This window comes from Battus philenor, unplaced genomic scaffold, assembly GCF_028537555.1.
Source record: "Battus philenor isolate CCGP_79_NKW_IND1 unplaced genomic scaffold, ilBatPhil1.0.hap1 SCAF_22, whole genome shotgun sequence".
Taxonomy (NCBI): Eukaryota; Metazoa; Arthropoda; class Insecta; order Lepidoptera; family Papilionidae; genus Battus; species Battus philenor.
Window position 1 is genome coordinate 3,561,125 of NW_027181685.1, and position 16,572 is coordinate 3,577,696.

The 16,572-nt window shown below is 32.1% G+C and overlaps 1 protein-coding gene across 1 annotated transcript; it reads right to left on the minus strand.

Annotated features, from left to right (window-relative positions):
- Window positions 1-4,620: 4,620 nt before the first annotated feature.
- Window positions 4,621-5,929, minus strand: FMRFa (FMRFamide). The gene is made up of 2 exons (XM_068767096.1): window positions 5,799-5,929; window positions 4,621-5,063 (listed from the first exon to the last, which is right to left on the minus strand). Exons 1-2 carry the CDS (start codon window positions 5,927-5,929, stop codon window positions 4,628-4,630), a joined length of 567 nt encoding a protein of 188 aa, XP_068623197.1. The 3' UTR covers window positions 4,621-4,627.
- Window positions 5,930-16,572: the final 10,643 nt, after the last annotated feature.

The following is a 16,572-nucleotide window of genomic DNA, read 5'->3' on the forward strand; positions in this document are numbered from 1 at the left end:
ACCGCCCGGCGGGCTGTCGCGTCGAACACTGATTCACACAACTACTCGTCGGTAGCTTTGGCGGGCAGCATGGGCTGCCGGGGATTGCACTATGGGAGCGCACGTCCGTCCGCGTCGACTACCTGCGAGCGAGTGTGTTTTCTTCGTTTTGCATGTGCGGAAGTGGCTAAATATTGGTCCTTTTCTTACTTAGATAAACAAATCGCAGGGGTTGTAGTTAGACAACAATCAAGTTTCACACGGAACCAAACATAATCAATCTAAATTTATGTTGACTTTCTACGCGTTGGAAAAGCAACCACTTTATATATTTACGTACAAGAAGTTAGAACTGACAATGTCTTGTTATAAAAATAAATAAAATTCAATTAATTTACTATGCACTAACTTATTAACTTTTTAATTAATTATTCATGGCTAACTGCAATCTGCCTAGCTTGTTTAAATTTTCCACAATTTTTAAATATAATATTGTTTAGACGTAGCAATAATAAGGAAGTAAAACCACATTCTATATCAGAGCATTAATTCCTGTCAGTCAAAAACCTCTTCCAAAGACGGCTGCAAAGACCAATTTTGCGGTGCTCGCGACCTTTATTATGTCGACTGTTCATCTGTTAAAACATACTTATTACCAAAATACAGGAATAAACATGATTATTTAACCATAGATACATTTATGTTGAAAATTTCGCCATAGTACTTGATAGAGAAAGAAAAAAAAATTAACAATCATTATTACGCTGTCGCCAAATTTCTTGCATTTGAGACAAAAATGATAAATTGACAAGAAACAGAATAATTTAATCAAATAGAAAAGTTATAAAAACGAAACGAAGACTGATAATAAACTTTATTTTCATTAAGACAAAAACTTATCGAACCATAATAAAAAATTCAGGGTGATAAAGTTCATAAAGGTAGACTCAAAATAACGTTGACAGGTCACACAAATTATAAAAAAAAAATTCTACAAAGTTTAACGTCAACAAAGAATAGGATAATAACCTCTATAAAGTTTCTTGTGTCGTTCCAAGAAGTTTACGGATTATGGTTATAAAATGTCTTGTTGGCATAATTAGGTGATTTGTTTTACCTGATACCGTTTACGTAAAAATGATTTCATAGAACAAAAACGATAACCCATTACGGTGAATACATTAAAATGTACAAAGCTTGACGGAAAATATTTAATGTTTTATTATATATAGATATATAATATTTATTTTCTGTTTTACTTTATTTTTACATGTACATTATGTCATAATTTAAATTTACTTTCCTATTTACACTCTACATATATCTTCTTCGTCTTAGACATTTCGGTTTTTGTCTATTTGTTCCTTTTAATGGTTTCTACTATAACTCTACCGACTCTAGAAAGATTCCGCTACTATAACCCTATCGACTCTAGAAAGATTCCGCGACTTTCGTAATCCATTAGAGATGCGAAATTCCTTTCTTCGACCCTTTGCTGCAACGGAAACTGGTAATCACAATAATAGCGTGCCAAATACAGGACAGCCGATGATCAGGTACACCACGGTATCGGTAACTGAAATTTAGACAAGATAATAATGTCTTTAAGGTTCTGGAATACTGACCACTGCCAGGCACCTGTTAGGATCATTGGAACATAGAATGGTTGTCTTTTTTGGTTATCATTTGAAACCTATTTAAATGTATCCTAGCGCGTACAAAAAAAAATTCAATAAGTAAAAAAACTAAATGGTTAAGAACCATTTACTAGACCTATAATTATCTATCTGTTAATTCATTTCTTTTTCTTCTTCTGTTTCTTTCTGAGGCAAGTGCGATCGAACCAATACTGATCGAAGTCAGTTTGATGGTTTTATTTATTATTGTATTATATTTATAATATGTAATTAACCTTATTTATTATAAGTATATAAGTTATATACACATGTATGTATGTTTAAGTATATATGTTTAGGTTCGTTTGTTTATATGTATTTTTTGTACACGTAAACTACCCATTATTAGTACTTTTACATTTTCTATACTATGGTTGTCTGTAAGAGATTGCCTTGTGTGATAAGACCGCCCATTGTACTTTTTTGTATATTATTGTAAAACTTGTTAAATGTATGTTATCGTGTACAATGAGGAATATTAAAAATAATTAAATAAATAGAAAATAATAGCCGCTTCCAACTGGCTCTTTTTGTGAACAAAAATCTAGATACATTCAGTCTTAGACCTTTAGATGTTGTTTATGTTAGAGGCTGACATTATTATTATCATGATGAAAGGTGTTACAAGTTTGATAAATGAATAAATATAAAACTTTTCATCATTTTATATCATTAACAAATGCTACTTAAATATTGACTTTTACATTTAAGGGCTTGAGGAGGAAGAGTATTGAAAGTGTTTGCTTAACATAATAAATCTATATAGTAAGTAAACTCGTGACTACCTTACGTAAGTTTAAATTGTATAAGCAAGCAATTTAATACATTTCATTCCATTTTAGATGAAAAACAAGACATCTTTTACAGTATTACCTTACAAAAATAAGTTAATTAGGTTATTTTTTAAAAAATAACTCATAATTTTTGCTAATATTTTCGTTGATAATTTTTAGAAGGATATTGTAGGAGTTGATTAATTGAATAAATGACGCCGTTAATGGAACTCTGTCAAAATTTTGTACTAAGTAATAATGGGGTGAGTCGAAGGCGATACTATAATTTGTCCATTCTCCCTCTAAAAGTTTAGTAGCGTCGTTAAATGAGAATTTGACAATATTTTAACTCTTGTCACAATAAGGTTTTAGAGAGGGTTCTAACGGAAAGCGTGCTTAGACGATCTTTCGTAAAGACCAGATAAATGATCTGTATTTTTGCTAATGGTCTCGAAAGTTATTTGAAGTACGTTTTATATGCTGCCATGAGATCTGGACATCGCAAATCGTTATACCTTACTTCAAGGCATTTAACTGGTTGTGTTTCCGAACGATACGCCGCATTTATCTGCTGGCCAAGCAATAGTGCACAAGATAATTATGCTTGCGTCTTAAAACCGGTGGGCGGTTGCAAATCTTGACCACAGATGTAACTATTTCAATATGTATTTGACAAAATACAGGTAGTTCACATTAGAGTCAAGACATATGCTGCTTCAAGCTATGGTGCACTATTGGTTCATAACCAACATTATTGTTCAGAATTTAGCACATAGGCACATTTAACATAACTGTAACTTTAATCTTATAATATAATATGGTATTATGCTATATACGTATATAAAAAAATTCTATTGCACTTCAGCTGTTGCACAAAGTCGGTAGTCTTTCAACAAGATGATTATTTTGGCATCGTTCGGAAATCGCAGTCTAGCAAGCGGCTGAGAAAATATATAGGTTCAAATGGCAGCAACACGCTGGGAGTAGTGATTAAAAATAGTTCAATAATGTTTCCACATACCCACTGTTTATGTAAAACCGAGATCGTGGACTCGGTGTTTGGCACTAATCGGAGTAAATTTACTCCTGAGGATGCCCCGTGGAGGGATGAAACACGAGTTGACTGATTTAACGGTGGTAGTTGTGTAATTCGCACTGTTTGCCGCATGTGCATTTATCAGCGGGCTGGCGGGCGGTGCACTTTATTGCACGTCTACTGCTACATAACGAAAGTTTATTGTATTATATTTATAATATTTATTATACCTTATTTATTATGTATTATTTAATATATATGTAATATACACTTGTATATATGTTCATCTACATTTGTTTGTATATAAGTATGTTTTGTACACGTTATCTACTTATTATTTGTATTTCTACCTTTTCCATACTATGATTGTCTGTAAGTTTTCCTTGTGTGATAAGACCGCCCTTTGTACTTTTTGTGTATTATTGTGAAACTATTAAAATGTATCCTAACGTGTACAATAATGAATATTAAATAAATAAAAATAAAATAAAGATTGTAGATATGATCAAAACGAAGGTATCGTAAAATAAAACCAAAACTCCATTGTTTATACAATCATGCCATTTATTATGCAATTATACACTTACATATTTTTTAGAACATTATAATAAATAAAACATTCACTTATTACTATTAACGGTATTAATCAACTTTTTTATATGTGAAAGTATCCGGATTTGTTAAATATGTCCCAGCCTTATTCGGATACGGACACACATGTTTTTTTTTTATATTTTCATAACATTATTACAACAATTGAATATTAATAAATATTTTTTTAGATTTAAATACAATAATTTATCTTGAGCTTTTACATAAGTAAGAAAAATCTTTTAAATGTTGTAAGAAAATTCATTTAATACATATCAACGAACGAAGCTATCAAATATGAAGGGTTACGAACGCTAGAAATCTTAAGTCTTAAACATCAACATGCAATGTTTTAGGAAAATTTAACAATAATTTATATTATGTGTAAACGTGGTCATAATTAAATTTTATTAACATACTATGGAGATGAAAACCGTGGCGCAAGTAAAAAAGGTATCTAATTGAAAATAAAGATTTAAAACTTCTACTATAAATGATTATTACAATTTTCGGTAAGAGAGACAAGTCACGCCTCGGTTTTCTATTTGGTTGTTCGAGGGTCTATTAGAAAATTACGATTGGCATTCGCTGCAGATCTCAGCGGACCTCTTCCTCCTTTCCTCCGGGATCTCCTCACCTTCGACACTCACATCCTCGCTATTACGTCCAAGTCTGACAAAGTGATCCCGTGCTCGGCTTTTCCTTTGAGGATATCCACTTACGTACAACTGAGAGTTCTGTTCGAAGCTCTTCTCCTCATCCGCAGACCTTCCGAGCCTGATGAACTTGGGATCGCGGCCAAGTCGGACAAAGTTGGAGACTCGTTTGGACACGGGACTTTCGTAATCTTCATCATAAGAGCGGAGGAGAGTGATCAGGTCGTCGGTGGTAAAGGTGATGGGTTGAGATCGACCAAATCGCAAGAAGCTGTTGCCCCTGCGTGTAGGACGTTCCAGTGCTTCTCGGACGTCAGCGGCTGACGGTTCAGGGGGATACGAGCGTCCGAATCTGTAAGAATTGGTTTGTAAAAATATTCAGATATATTGTCAAGCATAGTTCTTTTTTTTTGGGACCGGACTTACAATCCTGTCAAAGTTGCATTTGAAAATTCACATAGACATAATAGCTTTAATTCGTTGCCATTATAAGCCAATATATAATATTCAACCTGTAATAATAATATAACAGATAATACAAACGTAATGTCATAATTTGAACCGGCAACAATTTTATTATAGATTAAAAAAAGAGCTGTACTGTTGAAAGAAATTTATTTAATAATTTGTGATTAATGGCATTAATTGGTTGTTGATCAATTACATCTGCTTCATAAATGTCAAAGCACATTGACATTTGGCGCTATTTGTAAAAATTAAAGCACGTCCACATTATGATATTACTTTTGCGCAACTTGTTAGTTTCTACGTAATTGGGCTCTTCTGGCGTTTTTCTCATGGCATTTATCACTTCAAATGTTGCTATATAATAATATGAATTATTCAATTAAAGGTATTTTCATTTGAAATTACACCCGAAAAGGGACTATGAATCGACAAACGCAGTGTAAGACGTCCACCCAAAAGTTAATCAGATAACCTTATCGGAGAAAGCTGATGCTTGCTGATTCATACCGGTTTTATCAGAAATCCATGGCAGAGGCATATATTCAAAAAGATATCTTACGCAAGATATAATGATGATGAAATTTAGATTGTCAAGTTGTGTTCCAACAACGACCATTACCTTATCATACTCCGATCTATAGCACTCCTACGTCTTGCTTCGAGGTCGGGAGTTCTGCGGACAGGGTTGCAGACCACGGCAGCTACCAGACATAGCACAGCCGTCAGAGTAATGCTTCTGGAACTCTTCATTTTGGCTGAGATCTGCAAAGAAACAGATAAAATACGTTAAGTTAAATAAACGGTCCCGTCCCGCGATTATTTATGATCAAAAACAAGACCCATTGTGATCAGCAGCACGAAATAGTTTCATCACCCAAAGCTATATTTATTGTGACTTGTTGCCTGAGACAGTAACGAGAATCGTAAAACATCACACAACGAAAACATTCACGCATTGAATCCATATTGACGCAGAAATGTAATTTTTAAGCTTCCGCCAATTTGTAAAAATATAATAGGAGAATAATGAAATATCCATGAAAGAATTAATAAAGGGTTCTTTTTTGTAAATTATTTTTAAACAGGTCAGATGAATACTCTTTTATTTTCATCAACTTATAGGCCTATTAAATCAATTTTCTCTTTGATATTCTTTTGTTTTATTAATTTGCAGTGTATTAGTGTATTTTCTATTTTTTACCAAAGTAATATCATTGTACCACTTTATATTTATGAATGCTTTATATATTATTAGGTTATATCAATGCTATTGTATAATACTACTAATTTATCTATTATTATTAAATAAATATACAGAAGGTGTAATTATAAATTTTAAATCCGTAATAAAGAATTTTATTATAATTAAAAGCCTCACATTTCAATCCAGATTATTAGCTTGTGTTATTTATACAGGGTGGCATATAATTGGTATGAAAGCTATAAAGGTTTGTATGTATAGCTCATTTGGTGTTAATAATGTATGTACACCATATACAAAATTAATAGTTTTAGAAATAATATTTTGGGTTATGATAATATAGTAAATAATAGCGTTTTTAATATTAGGATAACTACATATTAAAATCAATTATTGTCTACAGTCTAGCCCCGCAGACTTTGTACTTTCTAGAACCAATTTTCTGGTCTTATTACTATAGAAAATTTCCGTGACTTCGCGCAACCTTGATTATATGTTTGGTGTACATAGTGAGAGGGCCTACTCCCGCCGCGTCTACCGAAAAAATATGAAAATATAAATTGATTTAATATATTTCAGAGTGTTCACTTTATACAGGATGTTTGTAAATATTGATACAGAGCTTTTAGTTACACATATACCCCTTTAAAATTTATACACGTATAACAATCTAAAGGAGGTCGTAAAGATCATTTGCATACTAAGAAACTTCCAGACAAAGCTCAATAAAATCACATTAGTCTAAGCTAGATATTCCGAATATCACTTCGTTACTATTCTCAGACAAATGACTGCAAAGTGCTGTAAACAACGGAGGATACATCTTGACCTAAATCAAAATAAATGAAAATGATTTTAAGTGCAAGGGGATAAGGTTCAAATTCGTTATATGTTTCGTCTCGCAAGGACGTGCGTTCAGACACTACGGCGCCGATGTGGGTAGATAATTTATTGGTAAATGTTCCCGAAACACGTTCGATAGAAAAAGCTGATCGTATCTTTATTTGATACAATGTATTGGCTAATGAATTGAAATAAAAATACACCATAACAGATTATTAGCTACTTTAGTAATAATTGCATATTTATAGCACATAATAAACACAAAATAACACTATAAATATGATAATTTTTTTTAATAAGTAGAAATATATGTAAATATTTATTTACTCTCCCGAATGGAATAATGCTCGCGTGTGTGTTTTGGGCGTACGTGTATGTGTGTGTGCAAAGGGACTGGTCTTTCATAGGCCAGTTATTTAGAGTGCGCTGTATGTATGTATGGCTTTGGTCTCCGCCAAAGATATCTATGAGGAGATATATCGTAATCGCCATGCCTGGCACAAGAGTTTATGATCGCAGTGTGGTATTATAGTATGCAGAGATCGCTACTGGCCATCCTCTGGAAACTTGCGTCTGAACAGTGGCGATCCTACATTATTAATACACAAAGTGTGAATTTTATAAAATTTTATTCCAGGATTCCAACGTGACCTACTATCGCAAGTCTAAGTCTATTAATTGAGTAGTACAAGATAATAATTATAAAATAAAAAAGACGATAGCCGTTGAAATTCAAACCGCCACCCGAAAACTATACGTTATATTCACAAGCGAAGGTCTTTGCGTAAATAAGCGCAGGTTTGCGTACTTTGTCGCCTTATTTAATTTTGTGTATCATTGAATTTAACGAATTTTGTTACGAAGAAATATTACGTATATTTAGTCTATATTAGTCTTTTATATATAAATCAACAAACTGTCCCGAAATATATAATATACATCGTGTGCTCTACGGATCGGGTGAAATTCAAGGCGAACTGTCAATTCATGGATTGAAAAGTCGCTTTATTATAAGAACATTTTCGAATTTCTGAGCTATTTGTTTTTTACTCACAATAACTATTTTCAAAATAGAAACAGAATAATAATTCTTATGTGAAGGTCAATGAATTTTGTGATATCGTAACTGAGGCAAATAGTTTTTCCTATTAACTGGATGAATCGTTATAGGTATAAAAACTTCAAAGGTTTTGCAAATATTTCCAATCGACCTATATAAAGCGATTACTCTAAACTATGTTATATTAATTATTTTATTCTATTTGCATTTGACTGTCTAATAACCTCTGACAGATAATAGACAATGATTAATTATACTGTATATGTATTCGTATTCTGAAAAAGATTTTACTATATTAATACTGCGTTATTTAATATTTAATAGAATCAGGCGTTACCTTGCGGAAGTCCATCCTAAGTAAGAAAAGGATCAATATTTAGCCACTTCCGCACATGCAGTGGTAGTCGTGCAACAAAGTGCACCGCTCGCCAGCCTGCTGACAAATCCGCATGCGGCAAACAATGCGAACTACACAACTGCCACCGTCAAATCACTCAACACGTGTTTCACCCCTCCACGGGGCATCTTCAGGAGTTATATTACACCGATTAGTGCCAAACACAGAGATTTTTAGATAGGGTGTACCGTACATTAATTGACAGTAAAATAAGCCATGCATTTACTATATTATAGCTTTTATACCTATAAGATGCATCAAATACGTGTCAGGTCAGGTTAAGTGTACCTAACATAAAGAAAAAAAAATCAAACAGAATAATATAAGAAGTTAATTAAAACCTCCGTGCTTCTTCTACAAATTTGTCTCATTATAAAATTAATTATTTGATATTTCAAATACGAAGTACATTATTCAGAAAGATAATTTCCTAGTATAATTTTTTACTTTAAGAGCTTCAGAAAAATTATTTATGTATTCATAAATAATAAACAGTCCATTTAACAAGACGTTACTTAGCGAATTTTTGTCGATATCTTATGATTCAATACATTTTATATTTCATCTTGTGCACTTATTATTAATGATCCTATTCATTGAATCGTGAAATAAATACGATAGTCAAGTATTTTTAAGACGATTTTACATACAATGCATTACACTAATTGGATTAGAAATGAGGAGGCGCTCATAAGAACCAAGTATACCGACGTAGCTCGAGGAATTGCTTGTCTGGAGTCTCAGTAGATGGGGTATATATATGGGGTATATCTCGAGTGGCGACTACAATATGAACCTTCGAAATGGTTAAAGTCGCTGGAAGTCGCAGTAGGCTTCTTTCGACTGATATAATAATGATGATACGTTTATATATACATGTGTTTTGACTGGTTATTATTTAACCTGATGTTTGGCTTGTTTATCATTGATTTCTGTTTATTCTGTCACTTGGTGTTTTTCTCAGACAAACAAGGCAAATACATCAGGGAACTAAGCAAAAAGTGACAAACGAAATGAAAATGTTAATGGAAGTGAATTTTAAAAATACATAAACAGTTATTAGCACATTTTTGAAAAACTAGATGCGTGTAAAGGCACCTTTATAATTCTTTACTATTGATGTTCAATCTCATATATCACTCGTTTGCAAAAGAGCGATTGAAAAAATGTTTTACTGTCTTTGTCCTGCTAATAAAGATTTTCTACTTCTTTATTTAAGGTCTGTAATTAAAATTTAGATAAATAACTAAATAATTGCGATGATTTCTTCAATTTATTTGTAACTAAGGCAAAAGATGTATGGAATGAAACATATTTCAGACTGACAACTTTATATATTGATTAAAAGTGAATCATTTTCTTCTGTGGTCGATAAATAGTAACTGATGCACTTGTTAAACGACAATATGAAGTTGCAGCGCGTGAACTGTCAAACGAAGTATTAAATGCGCAAAGTTCAAAGCGAACTGTCAAACATGTAAAATTTTTTTAGTGAAAATTTGCAAGATTTCATGCATTTTTATAATTAATTTTAACACAAGAACCTTAAAAAATATATGAAGAAATTAAAAAATGGTAGAAATCGATAAGGTATACTAAAGTTATGGCGTCACTGTGGGAAACAAAGATTTAATGTCTATAGATGTATGTTAATATAAAGCAATTGTAGAAGATAGTTAATATCAATATGTATCATAAACGGAAATTCGTTTGATATGTTAATTGAGTTATACATGTCATTTCACATGTCGATTGGAATCGATTTAGTCATAGAACTAGATAAATGTCATAGCATAAATCGACTAGATTAGCTATACCGACAATATTATTTAACGTATACTTAATTTCACAGTTTCATCTAGAATAATAGAAATAAGGAACGGATACAAGGTTGTGAAGCGCAAATCCGGTTAGTTCTTAATAAAATAAACGCATCAGTGATTTCTTATAACTGAGCGATATACTCGAACATTTAAAATCAAAGTGTAAAATTATTTTTTATCTTACTTGAATTTCTGGACAGTTTTATAATTATTCAGAGAGCCTGTTTGTGTTTTTAGTAATGTTTAGATAATTATGGTCAGGACTGTGTACGCATACAATAGACACACACACACATATATATATATATATATATATATATATATTATTTAACGAATAATGAATAATATGAACTATTTTTGGTAATTTTAAACATGTTAAAAAAAGATTCAGACCTAATTTTATACATTTAAGGTAGAATTTGTTCTTCGCTGAACTATTCTCTCCAATTTTAAACAGAATATTTCAGAGATGTCGTTATAAATAAATAGCTCTAATGTAAATTATTAAAAAGTATATACCTTATATGTAATACAGTCTATGGAAATAAACTGAGTGAATATTAAATCTATTCTCACTAATATTAATTATTCTTATTATCTACGTTGTTTAAAATCATGTTATTATTCGCTGAGAAAATATTTAACTCAAAGCGCATCTGTTCGTAAAGGAGTACTGTATAGATAAAAAAAGAAAGAAAATTATTTAAACTGTTTGTTAAGACAGTGTTTAAAGAACAAAGAAATCTTTTACAAAAGCTAAGCACAATTAATTCTTAGCTATACTATTGAAACAATGGAAGTCATTAGTTCTGAACGAGATGAGAGAAAAAGATAAAAAATATGTTATTAGAACTTATTTATACAACTATATGAGCGATAGTGAGACTTGTGATTGTAGGTCGCGGGTTCGATTTCCGGGATACAATCCTACATTAATTGTATAGAATTGCCGCTGGTAACAAATATGTTTCCAGAGGAAACTGCTGCCCATCTTCTGGAAACTTATTTGATCTTCAACCTGCCTGCCAAGCGTGGCGATTATTGTAGATCCCTTCATAGTTATTTTTCAGGGAGGCATATATGCCTCATGCCAGCGGGGGCTGAAATGACTAAGGAGATTTTATAGGTAAATCTCTTCGGCCGCTGTTATTATTATTCTTATATATTATATCCACATAGCATCATTTACACTTTACCAACCATATTTTACTATATTTAACCTTAATAAAAGTGTTGTTAAATTTTAAACTATTCTAAATTCTGAAAAGAGCTAAAGACAAACTTTTTTTGTGGTTATATTTACAATATCCTTGATAGTAGCAGATCAATTGATTCCCAAGTGTTATTTTAAATTAAATTTTCTAAGTTTCATATTTTTTTTCCCATGACTCTGTCGGTTCTCTCGCTTAACGTTGTCATGCAGCTCGGTGTTTGGCGGAGTGAGAGTATTATTTTCTGAATAATTAGAGACAATTTTGATATGAATTGATAATATAATGATGGTCAGACTATCTCGTTGGAGAGCGTTCACGTGATTACTTGCTTTCCATTTTCTTGCTCCAAACGTCTCATGTTAAAGATTACAAATTATTTGGGAAGGAACTTGGTATCTTCTAGCTCTTATCGCCATAGTATGATAATGTTTAAAACTTGTTGCTACTGTTTTTTCGGGAATATTTTCATTAATAAAATTATATTGCGATACTGGCATACGATATTATTATAATATTTAAAAAAATATTCGTAAATGTAAACACTCTGTATTTAAATAGGGCATTATATATTCAACGATTGTGAATTGAACATTTCTTTACAGATTACTATCACCTTCCTCGAATTATAATTACGTCATAAAATTTTATTAAATCACATAAAAACATCTTGAATAACAACTAAATGTCTATTTTCAACGATAACTTGCAGGCAATGTTTTTTTTCACATGTCTTTTGTCGTAATGAGGAGATTCGTACACGAACTAAAGTATCCGACATAGCCCAGAGGATTGGCAAGTTGAGGTCGTAGTAAGATCATATAGCGTGAAGAACAGATGATCGCTGAGGCCTGAAGATAATTGGAGGCCACGGAAATAACAGTTCAGCGAAGGACATCCAATCGCGAGATGGACAGGTGACCATGTTGAAGACGTTGCAAGACGTTGCATGCTAGGTGCTTCCTACTGGTTGTATTAAAATGTATTGAGAAAGTCTGTATAAAACTGCTCGTCTTACGGCTGAAATATTGACGATGACGGTAATTGTAATGTAGGTAATGAAAAATAATCTATTATGCATGCGAATTGGACAAATTAAGAAATAAGGTCATCAGCAAAACCTCTTCCAACTAACGTCTCACATTAAACAATGAAATAAACCTAACAATTGCTATGAATGAAATTATAAACCAGTTTGTGGTTGTGTTTGAATTTTGCTTGGTTAGCTTGATTGCTATTGACGTCGGTGTGTGCCTTAGTAATTTGCGACTAAGAATTGAAACACTAACGAGAACATTAAGAGGATTTCAATTTCCTTTCTACAAATATATCTGTTAATTCTATAATGTGACATCATACTCGTATATCGTACATCAACTATGAAGATTTTAAAATGATTTTTTGTTTTAAAATCGTACGTAATTATAACCCATAAGTCGTCACACAGTTTAAATGAATTGCAAGGTCACTTTGAAATATTGTATTTGGCACTTGAGCTTTAAATTCTAAATTCAAATCTATTTAAATTAATGTTCTCGTACGACAAAGCAGACGGTTTCTCTCGGTACCTATTGAAAATTTATTAGGAAGGCTGGCATAAATCTATGGATTTCAAATGCTTAAAATGACGTCAATTGATAAAACTCACAAATTTTTCTTTATAAATTATTTAACCACTATGATCTGATATCATTTCTGTGTAGCCTTCCGGTTTCGAATACTAAAATTTAAATATCTATGCTCTATTAAAGTATTGTTATTCAAGACCATATTATATTCTCAAGGATATAATATCTACATATATTTACTCATTTATGTATTCATCCTTTTCACAAATATTGTAAAAGTTGGCTTAATGACTTCATGCATTCTCTCCCAGTCAACCTAAGGTGGTGCAGAGATATTTAGTAGGAAAGTGCCAAATGTTATTTAAAAGTTAATAGGTTATACAAATATATGATATTTATATAAATACTATGCTTATGTTAATTACATAAATGGTTATAAATAAACATACTTTATTTATGTAATTTCATGGACATTGTATACTTTTTTCCTGTATTTTGTGATATACACTTTATTTCTGTTGATGAACTTCGCTGTGAGATCGAATTAGAAATGAGGGGTTCCACAGAAGAACCGGAGTCATTGACGGAGGTCTCGAATAATTGGTCGTCTGATGTGACATTGAATGGGAAACCTTGCGCAACCTTTGAGGCTGAAGGACCCTCGTGGCAACCACGAGTCTTAGATACGAGTTAGGTAGGTCCCTCACTAGTTGGACCGTCGACATGGTTAATAAGGTCTTTAGGGAAAGCCTTTGTGTTTGGCACTAATCGGTGTAACATGGCTCCTGAAGATGCCCCGTGGAGGGGTGAAACACGTGTTGAGTGATTTGGCGGTGGCAATTGTGTGATTCGCATGCGGCATTGTTTGCCGCATACGCACTTATCAGCGGGCTGGCGGGCGGTGCGCTTTGTTGCACTACTACTACTGCATGTGCGGAGGTGGCTAAATATTGATCCTTTTCTCACCTATGCCTTGCTCTGGGCATCTTTTAGCTGATATGATGATGATAATAACCTAATATAAAAGTAGTTTTCACATTTTCGTTTATGTATTTTATTCGTTAAATTTAACCGACAAGAGCACCTACAATTCTTGATTTAGTATATTATATAGTAAATCTATTATTGGCAAACGCTTCTATTTCTAGATCACGTTCTAAGATAAAGTTGTGTGAACGACTTATAAACGCTGTGAAAGTTATATCAACACTTCTGTATCGCGACGTAAATAAATAATATTCGTAATAAATGTATGATTTGTTTTAAGATTATTCTTCTCGGTGATGAAACTGAACTCAAATTTAAAAAGACAATAAATTTAATAAGACAATATAAGAGATATATTAAATGCTTTTTTGTTTAGTCGATGTAAAAAAATTGAACAGAGATGTTTATTTTATTTAGTTACATCATTATCGGCTAAGGACCATTAATAATAAGTCATGACGAGAATGCCCGAAGAACCCGATTTGTTAGACTATAGAATCTGATTAAGCTCTTCTCCAAGAATATTAGCATCCTTCAATTCAAAGCTTTAAGAGTTAAAAAGCATTCTGATCTGAGAAAAATCCACAAAAAGCTCAGACGTTTGTTTTGTGGTTACTTTCACAATAACTTTAACAGACTAGCAAGGAAATTCATATGAAGGTTCGTTCGATACATAAATGAACACTATGACCACTTGCGAATTAAAAAGCTTAAACTAAAATACTATCTGAGAAGAATTTTATGAGAATATATATTATAAAGCCTACGTGCTATGTTTGTTATAAGTTTTGTTTGATAAACTTTTATTTTTTTTATAAATTCAAAGGCATTACACGGGAGTATATTGTCTAACATACCATTGCCCCAAAGAGAGTTACTGGTTTTATGGTGCCTAGAGAAACGTGTAATAAATTTCTCTTTATTTTTAGTGATAAATTTATAAGCATTGTCGTTAATATAAGAAATATTTACCGCTGATGAACAAACACAAGGTAATTGTATATAACATTGTTTAGCATGAAGATTTGTAATGAAAATAACTATATTAGACTATATTACATCCGGGATTGTTTCTTTGATATTTGAAATAATACCAGCATTTCGATTAAATTTACGGTTTAAAGCTGCCTATATCAGATCTATTTTCACTAAAGGCTTCGTTAACTTATTGATTCATTTATTCTCTTTGTTTTTATCACCACCTCATCTTTTTAAAAAAAGAGCCTAACTGAATATGTGTATTTATTCTAAAGTTTTTCTTCAACGCCTTGCTGTGATATTAATTTTCTAATTATAACTATTTAGTCTAGCTTCGTATGTCAACTTATAGTGCACCCACGAGGCTTCCAAGGCCGCTACAATCTGTGAAATCAATCCTTCATAAACGTTTTTAATACACTATTAACAGCTGTATTTAAATTTCCTAAAAGTAGATTTATCATCAATCATTTCAGCGATAAGTAGTTAACTGTGGGTCATAGCCTCCTTTTTTTTTCTCCTCCATAGATTACAAATAGCATCCGTTTATTTACTAATATAATATTTACTTAATACACTTTTCAATATATTTCTCAGATATTACAAAGGAGTTTAATGTAAAAGCATACAGAGGTGCTTGCATAGGGGTTTTTAATTTTATGAAGCTTAGAAGGTATAGCAAGCTTGAAGGTATAATAAGGACTTACTTCTAATTCTTGCTTTGTGTATATTGCTATTTTTAAATAGGTAGTTTAGTTATGAGCTTTCTACAACTTTTAGTACAAAATAAAATTTCTCGATATATAGAATAATAGATGTCTTCCGCCCACTTCTTAGACTTAATGAAAGTCTCCTTAAATTCCTTTAGGCTCTAATTTCATAAAATTAGTTTTGAGCTGACTTCTACTCAAGAAATATTTATATACAACGTTTCTACGCCTTATAGTTCTGGCGATATTTTAATGAGTCAGTATATTGATGGAAATTTCTTATATATCTCACTATTCTGGTTACAGCTTTGCACGTGGTTAGGCAAGGCCTCACAATATGTTTACTCGTTTAACATAAACTTAATGATGCTTTATGTAATTAAAATATAATCTATGATTAGTTTTTTCATTATTGTAACATCGAGACGAGGTTTCGATATATAAATTTGATTAAATACGCATATGGGGAACAAACTATGAAAATTAAATAAAGTCCGAGAAATTACACAATAGGCTACGAAGCCTTTGGCGACTTGAGACGCGGGTGTCATGTAGCTTGAAACAAAAGGCGTTGATATAGAATAACGAGGTCTTGGGTCGCCATCTCTCACCCTT

Bases quoted from the DNA above. Each gene is read 5' to 3' on its own strand.
- FMRFa (XM_068767096.1), bottom strand. From the start codon at position 5,929: ATGAAGAGTTCCAGAAGCATTACTCTGACGGCTGTGCTATGTCTGGTA. The intron at 5,064-5,798 runs GTAATGGTCGTT...CAATTCTTACAG, and splicing joins ATAGATCGGAGTATGATAAG to ATTCGGACGCTCGTATCCCC.